The sequence below is a fragment of the Orycteropus afer genome, unplaced genomic scaffold, assembly GCF_000298275.1.
Source record: "Orycteropus afer afer isolate SDZICR_OR568_19922 unplaced genomic scaffold, OryAfe1.0 scaffold00070, whole genome shotgun sequence".
In the NCBI taxonomy this organism is placed as follows: Eukaryota; Metazoa; Chordata; class Mammalia; order Tubulidentata; family Orycteropodidae; genus Orycteropus; species Orycteropus afer.
Genome location: NW_006921657.1, coordinates 2,951,686 through 2,971,734, shown reverse-complemented (window position 1 = coordinate 2,971,734; position 20,049 = coordinate 2,951,686). Strand labels below are relative to the sequence as shown.

Here is a 20,049-nt window from a genome sequence, read left to right as displayed (position 1 = left end):
CACCTTAATAAGGAGGAAGGGAGGGAAGACAGAAGATCTTTAAAGATTAAGAGGTTAAAAAGTATTAACCTCCAGATTAACTGACTCCAGGTACAAGGAAACAGTATTAGATAAAAATGCTGATAGTGGTTGGTTCTACTGTGAATGAGGTATCTATTAATAAAGTTCAGATCACGGATCATGCCTTATTACAAAAATATTCTGGCTTTTGATCTTTTTGGAACAGATCTGCTAGATCCTAAAAGAAAAACTCCTGGATCATCATTCAGCTGATGTGAAAGTGGCAAAAAAAAAAAAAAAAAATCCTCCTAGAACCACCCAGCTCATATGCATATTTTATAATGTGGACCTTGCAAAGCCCTGCCTCAGGTTAAAAACAAAAAAACTTCACTGCTACCCAGTCACTGCTATGAATCAAAGGACTCAATGGCAATGAGTTTTTTTGTTTTTAACCTGAGGCAGGGCTCTGCAAGGGCCACATTGTAAGATATGCATATAATCTGGAGTCAGATCATGGAATGTAAGGGATACATATAAAGGAGGTCTGGTGGTAAGTCATTCAGCAGCTAACCAAAGGTCAGTAATTTGAACGTACCAGCTCCTTGGGTTTCCAAGGTGGTATCACTATGGAAGTAGATTACCCAATCTTCCTTCCAAGGAGTGGCTGTGGAAGAACCACAGCCTTCTAGTTAGCAATCAAATGCCTTAATACTGCGCCACCAGAGCTCCTGGATGATTCTAGAACTAAATTTTATCTTCCTTTGTACTTTCTTTCTCCTCATCCAGATGTTTCCAGTCTTTTTTTTTTTTAATATTTTAATTCTGTATTTTATTTTTATTTATTTATTTATTAATTATTTATTGTGATTTGGGTGAAGATTTACAGAGCAAATTCACTTTCCATACAGCAGTTCACATATACTTTTGTCTCATGGCATTGACCACAGTTTACCACAATGCAACAGCTCCCTTCCCACTTCCTCCCCATAGTTACCTCTTCTCAGTGTCCATCCCTCCATACTCTCCTGCACCCTGAGCTGTCTCCCTATGCATAAGCAGCTCTTCCTTCTCCCATGATTGTTCTCTCCAGGGCGTGTGTCTACTTGAGGTAAATGTTTAATGCCTGTATTTTGTTTGGCTGGAAACCACAGGTGTGGGTTCAATTCCAGACCTGAAGGGCAGCTAGGGGCCATAGTCTCAGTGGTTCCACCAGGCTCTATTGGACCAGCAAACCTGGTCCTCACCTTTTTTTTTTCCCCTCCAAATGATTTTGAGTTTTGTTCCACATTGTTCTCCCTCTCTATCCAGGATCTCCTACATCCCTTCCAAGTGGATGACAGTGGTAGCCGGGCACCATCTAGTTCTTCTGGTCTCACAGTTGTATAGGTTGCAGGTCATGTTTCCAGTCTTTTACCCCTTCTTTTCAATGGTGAATGGATGGAGTCTGAGTCCACAGAACAGACTCAACTGAACTCATCTGCATTCCATATCTGCTTCATTCCTATCAATGAAGAAGCATGACCTAAAGATATTACTTTAGGGATTAAAGGTCTTATCCCTTTACTAAAGGATTGGTGGAACTGTCCTCCACACCTTGGAAATGCACTTCCAGCAAGGGACCTGACTCTTCCTCCCACTTTTAATCAACACATATCTTATTACATTTCTAGAATTGTTACAACTCTTAAAAAAAAAAAAAAAAATTATCTGCTCTATTCATCCACCCTTAGGCAGAATAAACCAAAAAATCACACGTTGCCATCAAGTCAATTCTGACTCACAGTGACCCCCCACTGGGTTTCCAAGGCTGTAAATTTTTACATAAACAGACTGCCTCATCTTTCTTCCACAGAGCTGCTGGTGGCTTCAAACCACCAACCTTTTGGTTAGCAGCCAAATGCTTTCACCACTACACCACAAGGCAGGGTACTACCTTCTTAATATATGACAGAAAAAAATCCACCTTTTCTTTACAGGTATGGAGGATATATGTCTTTGATTTGGGACAATTCTAGGGTCTTAAATCCCAGGAGTTATTTAATATCTCTCTGATGTTTAACCATAAGCCTTTCTGCTTCAAAGAAAGCTAATTAAGGCCATTTCCAGGGACAGCTTTTCCTCCAATGGAAGATCCAACTCTTGGTTTTCTGGGGGATGGTTCAACTGGTTGGAAGTCAAAGGGATCACACAACATGGGGATGTGGTGGTAAAATCTCTGAGGTCAGTCTCCTCTGTGTCTATTTTCATGACCCAAATGAGCTAGCTTTCTGGCAGGAAGGTAAGAAGGTAGGAGTGCGGAGCCAGGTCTTTGCATTTGCATCTATATATATCATCAGGGTCACATTTAAGTTTGTGTCCCAGACTGCTGCAAGTTTAAGCGGGGAGGAGACTGAGAGAAACAAAGAAATAAAACAGAGGGGATACAAGGGGAGAAGATGGAAAGAACTGTGGAAAGCTCTCAGAACTTTCCAGAGCCCAGAGTGTACCCTATCTAAAAAAAGAATCTTTTTTTTTTTTTTTTTCTAGTTGTCCCCCGTGATTTAGGCCCATTTATTCCCAGCATATGAGAACTCCAAGGACTGGAAAGGTGGCATGAAGTGGGTAAAACCAAAAACCAAACCCACTGCCATCAAGTAGAGCCCAACTCACAGCAACCCTACAGAATAGAAAAGAACTGCTTCATAGAGTTCCCAAGGCTATAATCTTTACAGAAGCAGACTGCTATATCTTTCTCTTAATGAACGGGACAGCAGCAAATAATGATAGGCATAGAAAATGTTTAACCTTAACCTCCAAATTCCAAACCAAAATATAAGCCTATTTTCAGACCTAGATTACCTATCTTTCTTTTTCCCTCCTTACCACCAAAAAGCTCAGGTTTCGCCTGTACATTCCCTAAACTACCAGAAGGACCCATCTAATTCTAATTCACCAGCAAGTACAAAACATCTTTGGAAAGGTAGGAGGTAAAGGGGGAATAAAACTGGTTATGGGGGCTCCTCAAAAGGGGCCAGGAAAGAGAACAAGAAAAGTAGAAATACCTTAAGAATAATGCTATTTTGACCACATTCAGCCACTTCATCAGTGATTAACACTCAGTGGTGTGATAAACACTTCATTCAAGTATAAATTAAGCAAGCAGACAAGGTGATAGAAAAGCAACTTACCCTGCTAAACCCTCGGCTTCCTTCCTTCTCTCTTTACTCCCACTGAAGTGAATGCTTGATCTTCTCAGACCTAGGTTGCAATTGACTTGCAGCTGTCCCTTCATATCATTTTCCTCTGCAAACCACTTAAATGATGGGTCTCGGTGGTTAAGTGTCCCGTCATCAGACAGACAAAGCTAAAGTCTCTCTAGGGAAGCAAGTAGGGTTCTGGCCCGCTGCCCAAGACTTCTCTCTTTCTGACACGTGTGCTCTGCCAAAAGGATTCAGAACACTGTCAACACTCCCGAACTCACGAAAGGCCAAACACGTTGAGGGAAAATGAAACCTACTGCGGTTCCTCAATCTCTCTCACTAAGGTCAGTATTTCTGTTCTCAGTTCTAAGCTTTAAAAACAAACCAAGAAAGAAAAAACTCTTGGGATAAGTTCAGAAGTCAGTGTCTGGTTGGAAAGGGCAGGCGCTAGTCCTAAGGAACTGGAACTCTTACAGTCCTGTATGTCAATTTATGTCTAGATGAGTTCCCCTAAGTTCAGTGTCATTTTTGGCATAACAAATACCACTCAAACAGAACTCAACAATGTTCAATCTAGTTTGAATACAAATATAAAACTAAAGAAAGAAGAGAAATAGCCATTTAATGTTAAAGAAGGAAATCAACTGTACAAAACACATCCAGAATTAATTTGTAAGATTCACTTCCTCTGAAAGGAGAGTAAAGGTACTCACTGAGTGAGGGTGTTATCAGGGGCACACTGACTTTTTATTTACTTCAAAAGAATAAATGATCTGTAATATTAAAGTAAGGAAACCAAATTTTTAGTTTATGACTAAAATGTATACTATTTCTAAGAAGAGCAAGGTAGAAATACAGGTCCAATAGATGGAACAGAATCAATCATTGTCTCATTCCTTCCTATAACAGATGCTGATCAGGGAATTCAATGCCATATTCCTATTTTCTTTTCACTTGAAGGTATCAAGCTCTAAAGCTGATCAGAAGTTGCTAAGACAGTGGTCCTATATGACAAGACCTAGTTTTACTTATATCAGGTCCCAGCTCTGTCACTTACCTACCTCCACGAACCATCATCAAACTGAGGAATAGAACCACTTGCATTGAGGTCTTGAAAGGTGGCAAATCAAATCCACATATGAACATATGAAGAAAATGGATTTCCAAGGAACCCCAAACTGTAGAAAGTACAAAAGTCTAAAAGCAGTTAGGTGGAATAAAAGTGTTAAGGATTCACCAAAACAAAACATTATATAGATAGATGCCTGTGGACAAAGGAAAATGACTTATAATAGGCAAAACCCAAATACAAATAGGGGTGATTCATTTTGAGCAAAGATTTCAAGTTAACTTCAAATTTAATTGTCAGAGCCTCAAAGGTGATGTTTTGCTAATAATGCCTGAGCTGTAGAAGGCATACGAAGTCAGAGGTTTTCTTTTGTAACCTAAAAGTGTCATTTTCAAATATATAGGGGGATGATAAGTAGAAAATAAAATTTGATATTGAAATGATATTTATTTTACCATCACTATTATATGCTCTGAGTCCTGGTGGGTACAATGGGTTAAGGATTTGGCTACTAACTGAAAGTTTAGCAGTTTGAACCTACCAGATGCTCCAGAGGAGAAAAGACCTGGCAACCTGCTTCCATAAAGATTTCAACCTAGGAAACCCCATGGTGAAGTTCTACTCTAATAGGGTCACTGTGAGTCAGAACCAACTCACCAGCACACAACAACAACTATGACTTGCTCTGGTAGCCATTTAAATTTACAATTTAGACAGATCTCAAGTTTTCACAACTTGCATTCATTAGGAACTAAAGTTGTGAGACTAAAAAGAGGTTCCTATTTAGCACAAAGGAAATAGTCTATGAGACATTGGGTGATACTCTATCACTCTTCATATGTATTACTTTTTCTGAGTTCTGACCCTTTCTCTTACTTTCCTCTTCTATTTAATTTTTACCATTAATTCCCATTCTTCTCATTTGCTAATGATGGTTTATGTTTATCCATGATTCCCACAAACACTCTATAACGGCCCTGAGGGCTAAGTTCTTGGTACCTGATGTACCAGTAAAGCTGTTGACTTTGAAGATGCACAGCTTTTATACAACAGTAACATCAAGAATCTTTAAAGTATGCAGTGCATAATAACGTTACAGGCAGCTCATGGCCTAGTATGCAAGTTAATATCACAGCAAATAGAAGCTGTAATGATCCATAATTTGAGAAGTTCTGTTTGCTACCTGGAATTAGGTAAGTATATACATTATAACTAAATCAATCTTTACCATGTGCATCCTTGTAATTATTTTTCAGAATCATAATTAGAATAATATATTACATATATTATAATATGTAATTTTGTAATTTATAAAAAGTTGAGGAATATCCCAATTTCCCTCAATTTGCAAAATCCTATACTTGTCTTGATTATGGCAAAAATGTGATGGTAAGAAAATATAATGCTGCTAATATATTTTTCTGCTTATTGTTAAAACATTCAATGAATTTCCAATACCAATTTAACAAAATCCTAGACAAAATACAGTATTACCCACAACAGCACATGTTCTTTCAACTGAAAGTTAAGTGAAGACAGTGACCGTAATTATTAGATTTAGAAGGCTTATAGTAGGCATCCAAAGTCTTCCAGGTCTCAGTTACTAATGCTCACGTCTGAAAAATGTAATGAAAGTTGAAAAAAGAATTATGAAAAACTTAATTCATCAAATCACTGAGAACTACCCAGAAGAAAATGTCCTCTGAGGGGTATCTCCCAGCTCTATTAACAGGATGTTCTGATTTCCATGAGGTCAGATCAAATTGTATCTTCCAAATAAAACCCAACACAGAGATAGGAGCAGCGGCCCATGCATGGAATTTATTGTGTGCTACTGTTTATAAAATACTCGAATAGTCCTGCACATGCATAATATTTCCAACTGAGACAGGAGACCATACAGGGTGTACTTTCTGGCAAACAAAACAATAAATGGTTCCGCTGCCTGGAGCTCTAAGTTGTATTCCAGGGCATAAGGGAAGCAGGCCACCAAAGTAAAGGGAAATATCAAACTACAGTGGCAATCGATACAGGTCAAAAATAGTGAAAAATTAGCACATGGTTCCATTTAGTTTAACCAAGCAGTTCTGTAACTATCAAAATAAAAATTTCAGCATGCAGTCTTGACTTTTATGCTTCCACTAACATCTGAAAGATTGAACAGAACCATTGCTTCTATGCTGCACTGCTTAATCAAAAACACTTCCAGAACATTTAAAAATTTCCTTTGCATTAAAACATAAAAATGATAGTAAGCCAGCAGCAATTCACCCTGGTGGCTATTTAAGCAACTTGAGTACTCACAATAAACTAAAATTTCTCATAACATCTAGGTAACTATACATGTCGTACCTGTACATCATAGATCTATATATTAAATATTTGCAAAATGAAAACATGCATACACAAAACACATCAAGTTTTACAGACATGATTTGAATTAAAATTTACTTTGACAATGTACAAACTTCTTTTAAAGTATCTTAAATGAGTAATTCTGTAATTCTTCGTATTTTTGAAATTTAGAAGTTTTCTTCCTAAATCTCTGGGGTGTAAATTTCAAAAGATCTGGGCAGAAAAGATCCTAAATTAGTTTTTGAATTTGTGTTCAAGTAAGAGAGTTCTGCCTAGAAATAGGTTATGCATTTATAACTGAGAAATACCAAGAATATGTTACAGAATTAGCCACATTTAAGAACTATAGACCTGAGGTCAGCATTTTGTATAAATGCCAACTGGGTTTCCTAGCATTTTGCCCATAATTCAAAATACAGCTTAGTAACCTCAGAAATGTATCTTAAGACCATGCTAATTCATCCTTTAAAGACATTTCATGGAAGGAAAAAAAAAGTCCACATTAGCTCTTAGAATTGTATTTGAAGTCATGTTTGAAAAACAAAATCTAATTCTACCAAGGGGAAAAAGAAATATCATTTGTAAACTTAAATGTGTGAACCACAAGCATAAATGGAGGTGTAGACTTCCTCCACTGGAAATTGCCCCAAGCCCCTTGCTCTCTGCTCTCCGTCTTGGCAGCGATGACCCAATCTTATCAGATAATGCATCATGTCCCAGGGCCCTCAAGCCTCCATCCAGGGAGAGGGCTGGGGTCTCAAAAGCACAATGGTTTCTCCAGAGGGACTGTGACATTTATAGTCAGCTTGGCCGACCCCTCTGGCTCCTCGGGTGATCTGTCCATTGAGGCCCGAGATGTGAGAGTCCCTGGGAAGCCGTGGGTCACTGGGCGCTATGGTTGCCAGTCCCGTGATTCTCAGTGGCATGTGCGGTGTTCAGAGAATTGAAACCATCTTGCTGTACAGCATCTTTCCGGGGTGGCATTCTCTCATTGATCCTATCCAAACCCTTTGCCTCTTCAAAACTGCAGATTCTATGTGGTGGAGAGAATCCTCGTATTGCTTAACAAAATGCAAATTCGATAAGTCAGTAATTGAAAAAAACATTTCTGAGACTTCAAAAACATATTTAATAATTTTTAAGAAGACAGAAGTTAGCTGTAAGTAGCACACTTACTTAAATCTTTAACTGAATCCTACACCCATTCCAGACCTCCCCTTAAAATGTAAACTGTTTAAACTCAAATATAAACATGATAGCTTCATAGATGACAAGTGTTACCACAGCCATTAAGAAAACACAAAAACAATCCTCCCCAAAGTCAATATCTAGGTAATGGTATCAGGGGTTCAGTTTGACTTCAACTATACCCATTATGTCCTATTTCAGACCCTAATTTCACCAGTGACTAACATAGTAAGGCAGCAACAAGAGTAGGGGCAAGTGAGGAGGCTAAACAAGGTTAACCTTTAACATATAAATCTATAACAAAAGCTTGGGAGGAGAATGAGGTTGAGTTAAGTTAAAATTTAATAGATCAGAATTGTCTTGGAGGTTAAGGTGTTATAACCCCACCACCACCAATATGAAATGAAAAAGGTGGGAAATATTTCCAGGAGTTAGAGCTATGTTTGGCTGATGGTAAAAAGTATTTTAGAGTTTAACATTTTAGGAGATGTCTTCCTTAATTCACCGGCCATAGACATGTTCTTTGGAAGCCCAAACCAAAATAAATGTCAATCCTCCTCCACTGTTTAGGTTTTTCATTCACTTTATCTGGCATGATGCATCCTCTATTATCAAAATGTTCATAGAAAAGACTTCCATACTATTGGTTATGATCTGGTTGCTTAATATGTGCAATCTCTGGGTCTCAGAGTCTGTGCACATGAACCAGACACATGGCTGGGGCAGAAAAACATTCAGCAATGTGTAATATTAAGCCAACACATGAAATATATAAATATCATCTTATCAGCAAGCTATAGTCCAAACTGCAGGTTAAAAACAAAAACAAAAAAAACCATCATAGTGACAGCTCCTGTACTCTTAGGTGCTTTACTGAAAATAAGTAAAAATAAACTCACAATATCTATAAGGGGGTTCACATAGGAAAAAAATTCTTAGTAGCAGAGAATCATGCAGAATATGGACTAAATCTCCATTTGGAGGGTCAATTTAGCCATTTCCATTAAAACAGGCAACTTTAAATGCTTTAATATATAACATGCTGTACTATATAAAGAAAACAGGAAGATTAAACACTGGTTACAAATTATATTAGGAAAAGGGAAAAAACAGACTGTCACTATGGACATCAGTCCTTGTGTTTTTTTTTTTTTTTAAAAAAAAAAGGAATGTGACTGTTAAAGTTGATGAGTCAGTGAGTCTGATTCATCCTGGGCTGTGCAAGTTAGAAGTAAGACACACCCACAGGATATTCTCTGATGCCCACCCACACACCACAGATCTCTGCCCAGCACAAGGACTCTGATCGTACCTTTTTCAGCCTCAATTGCCTCAACTGTGGCTGTACAGAAGTGAGCAGAGGCATGCAAAATGAATGAGAGAGATGAGAAGGGTCATATTGTACAGCAGAAAAGGCAATGATCACTTAAAATATCACAGTTTCCCATACTACATCATCATTTACAACTTAATATAGAAGTAACCATATCAGAGAGCCCAGTTAAATCCCCCAATTCCTGATGCAGCAGTGTACACACAGCACTATGACAACATTACTCAGAGCACAGAACACAAAGACCTATTTGTAAATACAGACAGCTCAGTACCCATGCAAATGCACTCCAGTATTAATCACCCATCTTGAATTCAGTATTTTTCTGGCCTTAGAATTTCCCAATGTGTTTATTATAGAACATCCATCACAATCACAGGGCAATTCTCTAGGGTGAAATTATGACAGAATTATAGCAAAAAGCAAACAGGAGAGTCTCTTATTTTATGTCTAACTGAAACAATACTCATCACCAATTGGCTCCTTAGGATGTAAACAAAAAGGGATCAGGGATGCTCTTCCTGTTCATTCCAATTCATAGGGTAAAACATAAGCTGCAAAAGCTGGTATGGCTACAATGAAATTCAAGGGCAGTAACTTGGTGAGTTATTGTAAGTAAAATAGTTCTGTAACTCTTCTTTGTGGGGAACCTAAAAGAACCCCTTCTTATCTACTAGAAAATTCCTTTCTGTTTTAATACTGATGCTCCTAATATCTAATGATAACAACACCTACCTGTCTTTCAAAAATCAATTTATATTCAGTTTATCAGGAACTCAAATCTACCTCAAGCATTAACAGCCTGCACTCTTGAGTGAAGAAAGAAAGGTTACTGAATGTGTTTTCAAGTCCATCTACCAACTAGAGAGGAATCAAGGAATGGAATGGAGTCTTAGAAACAATAAATTCTAATTGTTTCATAATAGGGATACACATATAGGCCATATAACTGAGAAATGCATTCCTGGCATAGCTTGTCACCGGACCAGTTAGAGAATCTCATAGAAAATTCATACTTAGTCATACATTTTGTAGTCAAAGGTTCTTTTTTTGGCTCATTTCTGGGCTCAAACTGAATAAATAAAGTGCTCTCATCGAGGACCTGGACCTAAGATTGCAGAGAATACTGCCTCACCCCATCCCCCACCTTTTCCACAAAATGCAGACTATCTGTAATAATGTCCCTTCCACTTTGCTTGCTGCTTCTTCAATAAAGCCAATAAGAATAATTATTTCTGAGATGACTTTTGAGCAATAAACATACTTTAGAAATGGTAAATTTTGTCCAAAGCAATTATTAATGTGAAAGGACCCTGAAGAATCTAAGGAATTAAACTAAACCAGATAAGGTTGCTCATCGTACTTAATCAGATAGTGAAGTGAATTGTGGCCCAAAAAGAAGCAGGATAAACACTGAATAAAGGGAGAGTTAATATTCTTTAACTGTTAAATTATATTATAAATCAAAGCAGATACACTTACTCTATACCCATGATATAAATTACTGCTTTAAAAATCTAGCCCTGTATACTTGGAAACACTCTTGTAATTTTCCCAGACAGAAAGAAAACTGTTTGATAAATGATCCACCTCTACTTGATTGGCCCTGGCACTCCTATTCTTCAAAATGTCAACAAGTTTCTTTATAATTTAGAAATTTAATGGGGAAAAAATGAAAATGCCTATCAGACTCTCTTTTAAAGAGCTTATGATAACACAAGTGACTTTATATGAAACTTTTAATATCTTGTATTATATACAGTAATCAATTAAGGATAAAAAGTGCTATCACTGTAAGAATTGGTATCTGATTACATCAATGATAAAAAGTTCGTTAAAAAATTTAAAATATGTTATGTGTCAATAGACTATTGAAACAATTCTACAGGTTTTTCATTTTACATGTAAAAGCACTTTAAGTCAAATTAGATTCTCTACTCTTCCTGGAACCCTCTAAATGCTCTAAATCCTTTCCAGAATATATAATGGATATTAACTCAAAATTGTATATCATGTCACACTCAAAGGCTTAGAATTGAAAGATGGTCATATGAAGTTGACCTTAAGTTGGCTTAATGAAGTCCACATTAAGCTTGGAAAAAGATCTGATAACTGCAAAATTCTATCTGAAAGGCACTATTTCTCCTCTATTTGTTTTCAGATATATAGGACATTTTGATATGGCCTTAATACATCTGAGTATAGATCAAATTGTGTTCCAAAATACTAAACAGGATAAATCATCAAGAGGAATTTGGTATTACTAAAATGGAGTAGGTCATAAATTTGTCCATGCAGACCCTGGTGACAGCAGCCTTTATAAGGCTATCTTCCAAACAAATTTCCATGAAGAAAATACACATAAAATAGTATCATATTCTTCTAATAGAGAAATTTATAAAAACACTTGAGAAATATCGTGCAAATTAACTTTAAAGCTATTAAAAAGATAATCTTTATTTTCTGACAATAGATTTGAGGTCTTAGAATTTAAAAGCTTTCTTTTTGCAATACTTAACTGTTATTCTGTATCAGGATACAGATCTACTAAAATTAAAAATGTTAAATAATTTTAAAAAATCACAGATGTGGCTTTTGTTTTTGTTTCCAAATGAGTTTATCTTATACCAGGGAAATCACTTCAACCATACTATAGTGCTCAAACCACACTAAGAAGAGCCTTTGTTAGCAGAACTAGGGAGCTACCCAGTTTCCTAAATTAGATCCCTTAACCTCCACTCCTTCCAGTAATTCACTGTATACTGGAAACGTCCTTTTATCAAAACTGCTGTCTCTCAAACCTTCCCTGCAGTTCAGGATGGTTTCCAAGTTGGAGGACTGGGCTGCATGCAAGTTAAGAATAAACAGAAGTACTGAGCTGTCAACAAAGCATGTTAACTAGCAGGGGCTACCTGTGAAATCTGAAAGCAAGGTTTGCTGTGGATACCACATAACATTCCCACATAATTGAGAGACAACTGTAGTATAATTTATTTAAGTACGATACACTTTCAGTTCAGTTTTTCTTTTCTGCACAAAGAGAAGGAAGGGTATGATATTTTTTAAGCTATTAATTCCTAATAACATTTCTGCTAGCTTTATTGAATGGTTATGGTCTTCTTAATTTGTTTAAATAAACATTCATAAATTTCTTTTTAGCTCATCTCACTAATATTTACAATATAATAAAAAAAAATTGGAGGGCAAAGAAAATCTGAAAAGATTTTTTAATAAAAAAAAAGAATCCTCATTCAGAATGAAAATTTGAAACTATAATTTCAAAACACAGTTCTATTTCTCACATATACCAGTCATGGTAGCAGACAACACAATAACATATAAAAGAGAACATGTATAGGCTACAAGTAAAAATTATTTGTCTACAGGAAATATTATTTTTATTAAAAAAGCATTTACTATGGGACTGAGTATAATGAGATCTCTTTAAAAGAAAAAATTTAAATAGAAATTTCTCTTTAAAAAATTCACTAATTATAATACCAAGGAAGACACTAGATACATCACTACCTTAATTGACTCAATAGCAGTGGGTGGGTTTTCACAGAATTACACTTGGAGGGCTGTCAAAAGTGACTACAATAAAACATACACGTTAATGCTTTTCCACATCACCTGTTAGATTTTGAGTTACTGCATACGGTGTATGAGAGGAGCACCACTGGTACAGTGGTTAAGAGGTTGACTGCTAACCAAAAAGTCAGCAGTTCAAACCCACCAGTTGCTCCGTGGAAGAAAGATGTGGCAGTCTGCTTCCATAAAGGTTACAGCCAAGGAAATTCATTGGGACAGTTCTACTCTGTCACATGGGGCCTCTATGAGTTGGTATTGACTTGATAAGAATGAGCATGGTCTATAACATTCACATCATTCTCTTCTATTTAATCTGTACTGGGTTTTCAAAAAAGCTAACCCAGTATTTACACAAACAGTTATACCAAAAAAAAATAATGTTAAGTTTTATATATATGTATATATATAAAATACTCAAAGAGCCAGATTACATGAATGCTTTATGTATAATTCTTTTTATTTTCATGCAAAATAAAGGCACACTTAATAAACACCCTTCCAATTTTGACTTACAGGATTAAATTCAGCCTTTTATAACAATGACTTAATTATCTAATGTTACATTCATGTTCAGAATGCACAGAGTACAGCAACAAATGCAGCAAACCTCAAAATAAGGTGCTACAAAGTTGCTTCTACATCAAAAGACAAGTGTCTGAAAGAATAGTTTAATTAACATATTTTTACAGACATACAGCTAACCTAAAGAAAGACAGACAGATTTATGAAAGCAGCTACATCTGCAGAGGAAGGAAACAGCATGTTACAGACAGTTAATTATACATAGAACATTTGACAAACACGACAGAAAACAAACTTTGGCATCTTTTACCAGGGTACAAAACCTTGCACATATCTTTTGGCAAGCGAAGTGCATAAGTGATATTCTGGAGCCCAAACAGATTGTTAATTCTAAAATTAAGTATTTGAAGTTTCCAAGGGAAAAAAATAAGCACAATCTAATACAAAATCACATAAATTGGGGACAAAAAGAAAAAAAAACCAACTTGGAATTACATTCCCATTTTTTAATATGGCTATCTCTGATTCATATTCGGAAACTAAGACTTTTAAAGGAAAAGAGTGCATTAGACAAGTAAATATTTCAGACATTATGATATGAGCTGCTCTCATATCATTTGACAAAAACTAAGAGTCTCACCAGCATTTTCAAGTGAATGGAGTATCCATTCTGTCACTTTTCTGCCCTGGTCAGGTATTAATCAGATACCATCTATATGGTGTACCCTGCTTGTGTCAGCTGCTGAGACAGGAACTAAAAAGCAGAAGAAATTCCCTGCATGCATTATGTGTATTGCTAGCAATAGAGTGAGGTATGCCCCAGTCCACTTGAGGCACAGCAAGTTGTATAACATCATTACCACTTTGCAGGGTCTGTCGTCCTCCAGCTAACACTCCACTAGGCAACATCCCTGTGGGAGTCAGGCCCTTGAGTGTCAGCACACTTTCACTCTCCTCCCTATAGCAGAGAAACATAATAAACATAAGATACCTTCAGTAATATTTATTTTAAAAGAAGAGTTTAAATGATATATATGTACGTATGTGTGTGTGTATATATATATATATATATATATACACACACACACACACACACACACGTATATAATTTATATATTCACGTATTCATATGTATATATGTATACATGTATATAATTAATGATATTCATTGTTATTACCATATAGTCAATAACAATGAATATCATTAATTATTGTGAATATGCACATTTTTCCATATTCTAAATGTTTTGTTATGAAGGCATCCCTTGCAGCTGAGCCATAAATTGTTTTTCCTGAAAAGCTTCATTAACTATATACTAAGATTCATGATAAATGGTCACCTTACAATTAAGAAAACATGATATTTCAGATGCTCTAAAGTTGAAATGGAGCTCTGGTAGCACAGTGCCTAAGGCACTTGACTGCTAACCAGAAGGCTGATGGTTCAAACCTACCCACTCCTCAGAAGGAAGGTTAGGCAACCCTACTTCTGTAGTGATACTGCCTTGGAAACCCAAGGAGGGGTCGATGGCACATAACAACAAAGGTGAAATGTCTGACATAAGCAGTTCCACAAACAATTTTTTAAACACTGACCCATTCAGGTGCACCTTTAAATCTAGTCTTCTTCAATTAATCTCAGAAAGACAATTTGTGGCTCCAGTAAAAAGGACTTCCTATGAAGTCCCTGATGAGCAAGTTCATTAGGAATACTCTAAAAAGCGTCTCATCTGACCTAATTTTCAAGGTGTAGACCTTTTATCACAGAAGCACAAAATTTATCAAAGGTGAATAATAATAATTACAAGCCTCATTTCAAAGGAACTTGTGTTTTCTTCTTCAATTCATACATGTACAACTAACTTTTTTTATGGGAGGAATGTTACCATATTACTTCTAGATGTCAAACAGGGCACCCCTGGTAGCAAGTACAACAAAGTAATTTCTGTAAAACAAATAGGACAATGCATCATTACCTGAGAACAGAGAAGACCCTTGCCATCTTGCCAATTGCTCGAATTTTGTTTCTTATGATTTCTTTCCGGGCTGCAGCTGAACCTACTTTCAATGGAATAGATAAAGAAAGGCTCAAGTTTAGGGTATTCACATTTGCATCATTCTATTAGCCTGTTCCACGCTCTTCTGCACCAACACCAAGTCCTCTGCTGTCAGCTCACATAGACAGAACTAGATGAACTCATGCCAAAAAGCTTCTCACTCCCTCAGTGTTTAGCTCAGCACTGGCCTAAGTAATAGTGGGGTCTGGTACAGATAAATGAAAAGTAATCCACAAACTTTATGACTCTTAAACTACTGACTAGACATCGCGATAGGAAAGAAACTCAGCCCAACCTGGATCACAAACTAGAAAACAGAAAAATAATCAGTAACAATACTAGTCTTTAACTCTCATGGGAGCTTACGGCATGCAGTCTAACAGAGAAGAATTTGTAATAACCTTGTAATCTTCTGTTTCATGATCATAAAAGCCTTTGACATGCAGGCTAGAAATCTCCCAACATATTATGATAGAACAAGCTTCCTTGTTCTGTGTTGGCCCAAAAGTAATGGTATAAAGAGACTACTGTACAGATTACCCCTAACTAAAGACCATACCAGCATTTGAATGATGGACATCTCAACCTAATAGACTAGGTATTTTTCTCTGAGGTCATGCAATGATATACAAGGTCTTACATTCTTACGTGAATATGACACAATGAAGATAAGTAATGAGAAAGAACCCCAAGAAACATGGCTAAAGGATCACTGCTGCTTTCTCTCTCAAGGGTTAATGTGTGAACTATCACTGACATAGAAGAAAACATATCAAAATAAGGGATCCTTGGCTGTAGAAAGACTCAGAAGTTATAATTTCCTTCTCTTGGCCTCCAGAAAGAACAAAATTAATTTCAGTCTTGTTATCTTAAATATAGCAGCTAACATCACTCTGGCCCCAACAGTGTGGTTCCTCAGGCCTGTGCTTCAACATGAGGAAAACACACATAAAGGAAGCATCAGGGTTGAGGAGAGGGTTAGGGAAAGGCTAAAGACACTAGACCAAAAGGGGCCTCAGGTATATAGAGGTCTGAACAACCTTATGCTTCTGGGCTACAGCATCTCGGTTAAAAATCAAGCAGCCCACATAGACATACAGTTAAAAACTAGGATGATAACTGGACCTTACTGCAAAGAAACAGAAAAAGAAATCCAATTTCAAAGATGAAAATAAAAGACAAATTTTAGAGAAAATAGGCTCCATGATTATGTTTGATAGTTCAAAGGGTAATAATATAAGTACTTAAGATATAGGAGCTCTGGTAGCATATTGCCTAAGGCACTTGACTTCTAACCAGAAGGCTGGCGGTTCAAACCCACCAGTCACTCCTTGGAAGGAAGATGGGGCAATCTACTTCCATAGTGATACCGCCTCGGAAACCCAAGGAGGGGTCACTGAGAGTCAGGTCTGACTCAACGGCACATAACAACAATAACTTAAGATATAGTTTTTAAGAAGCTCAAAACTGTGGGCACCATGGCACTACACAGTAATTTCTAAGATGCCAAAAAAACTGCTAAAAAAATTGGAATCATAGAATTTAAAAAGACATTTTATAGACAAGAAAACTGAGTTTAAGTGACTTGTCCAAGTACCTAAGGGAAGTCTTATATTTTCTTCTAATGAATCTGATACACATATTTTGTTATAAAATTGACAGGATTTTTAAAATAGCTAGACTGGGGTGAGGAGTAGGGGGATAGGAGAGGACGGCTATAATGAGGTACAGAGGTACATTCATATTTTCAGCCTTTATTTATGTATCTGTAAAACCAAATGACACATAAACTGTACTGTTTTCAAATGAAAAATTCATTGAGATATAAAAACACTGTACAAATCAGGATTTTAAATCAATCTACAAACACATCATGCACAATATTAAAGTAAAATGTCCACAATAAAATCACTTTGGGGAATAAGACAGACAATCAAACACCCCTAATCATGCAGGGAAAAGTACAAAACATTACAAATAAGCAAAAGAATGAAATTTAAAAACAAGAGGAATGAAAAAGAGGGAAAAATATTTCCATGCACAGAAAGACAGATATCTTGGAATATGACTTCTAAAAACATCAAATACTAACTCAGATAAAACTTAAACTAAATTTGCACAAGGCCCAAGAGGACTCTGCATAAACAGGAAGTACTCCATGAATGTGCTAACTTACATGAAATGAGGGTAACTTATGAAGTCATATTTCAAAACAATATTACTCTGTCTGGTCTGTACCTTTTTTATTGCCATATATGAGCCGTTCTTCAGATGGAGAGTCCAGAAAAAAGGAAGTGAATGATGGAGAAAAGGTGGTTGAGACAAATAAAAAGATAGAGATTTAACTTGGCAGTGGTATCGAAGAATGAATGTAGAAAAGAAAGGGAGAAAAATGAAGGCCCTCATACTTGAAAAACCAAAAAACGTAGTACTGTAGAATCTGGTGAATAAAAGAGGGATGCCACTGGGTAGAGCTCAAAAGTAAAGATTTCTTAAAAGATATGTATTCAGAAGAAATTACGGACAGAATGTCTATAATATTTGATGAAAGTAGACATAATTAGGGACAGAAAAAAACACGTGAAAACACATAAGACTGATAAAACACTGTGCTAACAACAATCGCACATCTATATTGATTCTATCAAGGATATGTGTCACCCATGGAAGTATGTTAAGTGAAAGGTAATGACACAAATGAGATACAAGTTCATGTGGTTCTTCAAAATCTACAAAACTTCTGAAAAATCTATAGTATATACGGGTAACTTTGTAAACTACCTCAGTGGAAAACCTCACCCATTCCTAATAAAGGAAAAGCCAAGCCTCCCACACTCCACAATAACAAGAGTAGAAGATTTCTTGAATCTGAATTATAGAACTTTTGCATATACTCAGGAACAACAGTATGTGCTTTCTGTTCCCAATCCAATCTGGGAGTTTGGGGGGATCTTTTTGCAGAAATAGCAACAGACGGTTTCAAGCAAGTAACAGTGCTAAGAGTGGGTGGCAGGGACAGTTTCATTTGAGCTTTCTGTATCCTCATTCTAATGCTAAAATACATAATTCCATTATAGGAAATTCTAAGATTTAGTAAGATTGTAACACATATGGATTATGCACTTCCCTTACCAAATTTAAGAAAAAAGTTAAGTGTCTTAAAGAAATAGTATGCATTCTAGTATCAAAGAAAACAAGTGGGGAAAAAATCTTTAATGATTAAATAACATCTCTACAGGTGATGCTGTGTATATTTATACATGTAATTTATTTATGCAAATTTTTGCCTTTAAAAACAACCAACTCCACACATACATTAAATAATACAGACTACCAAGATTCATCACTTAAGAATAAACAGTCTTATTTCTTTTACTCATTCTCAGCCTTGAATATACAAAAACTACACTTTCCTTCCCACCACTAGGAAATCTCCAATCCTGCTCTCCCCCTTTCTCCACAGAAAAGCTAAACCCTTTTTATTCTATCCTTATTCTTCTTCCACAGCAACCCCTACTCCACCAAGTTTTCTTTGTAAAGTCAGATTTCTTCCCAGCCTTTGTTCATAGAATGGTTCTACTGCTGAGTAGGAAAAGGCGAGGCAAAGGACAGAAGGCTTGATGAAAGGAAAGGAGAAAAGAGTGACAGAGTTAAGGGGAGAAATAAGGGAGTATGAATGAGGAAGGGAAATAAGCCTGGTTCCAACAGCTCTTTTCCTTACCCCATCCTAAACCCTATTATCTATCATAATCTCCTCCCTTTCCTCCACTTCCTACATGTTCTTTCTCTCCCAAACCACTCTCATTCTTCCACTCAAACCCATGTTCTTACAACTTTTTGGGAGTCTCTGCATCCAATATTGTGGAATGGTGAAGAAATGAGAAGTAATTGTACCTGCCATGCTGGCAGTTAAGGATTTATTCCTAATATTCAAAGCTGGAACTCAATATAATTTCCCATAGAAACAATGTCATAAATGGTGCTTAACAATTTTTAAAAGTACTTAAGAGTGAGAAGGAATTTTGATCCTCAGTTTTGATTTCCTCAGTTAATGAATGAGAAGATCCTGAGAAATTAGATGACTTTCCCAAGATTACATAGCTAGCTTATTGGTTAGGTACCAAGGCATCTAAACCAGCAATCCTTTCACTAAACCACATCATTTCTTTTATAATCAAATAGCTTCATCCTTGGAATGCAAGAATGATACAAGTACATAAATAAGCATAATTTATGATATAGAGGAAAAATATTAAAAATGCAGGGAGTCCCAGACTTAGGACATACTTGAGTTACAGCAAACTGCACTTACGATCATCCAGGTTGTTTCCGTATATCTTATGTTAGCAGTATGTACTACATACAGTGTGGCAGCATGTAATTTGCTGATGTTATCATTCATAAACATTCACTGTAGATGTTCAATATTACTATTTACTGTCAAAACACTGCCATATAGCAGCCTATGGCAATAATAATAAAAACTAATTTTTTTTTTTTTTAAATGAGGTATTCAACTTATATCAGAATTGACTTATGATGTTGGAATTATCAGAACAGAACCCCGTCATAAGTTGGGGACTACTTGTACATAAAATCTTCTTACTAGAAGAAATATAATAAAATTTTATATTTGTTCCCAATTGAATCCAAAATAATGGTTCCATGTCTATCACCATATAAATCATAGGAATCTAAAACCAAGTATTATAATTAGACTTAAGGAAACTTTTTTCCTTTTTACTATAGGAAAGT

At 36.2% G+C, this 20,049-nt stretch overlaps 1 protein-coding gene across 1 annotated transcript in view; it reads right to left on the bottom strand.

The window, feature by feature from the left end:
• Positions 1–7,485: 7,485 nt before the first annotated feature.
• PPP3CB (protein phosphatase 3 catalytic subunit beta) overlaps positions 7,486–20,049 on the bottom strand; it is a 58,968-nt gene continuing 46,404 nt past the window's right edge. The window contains exons 11-14 of the mRNA XM_007940613.2: positions 15,214–15,295; positions 14,098–14,195; positions 9,104–9,133; positions 7,486–7,664 (exon numbers count right to left, since the gene is read on the bottom strand). Coding sequence (XP_007938804.1) covers positions 7,486–7,664; positions 9,104–9,133; positions 14,098–14,195; positions 15,214–15,295 — 389 coding nt within the window. The remainder of the gene's footprint in view (positions 7,665–9,103; positions 9,134–14,097; positions 14,196–15,213; positions 15,296–20,049) is intronic.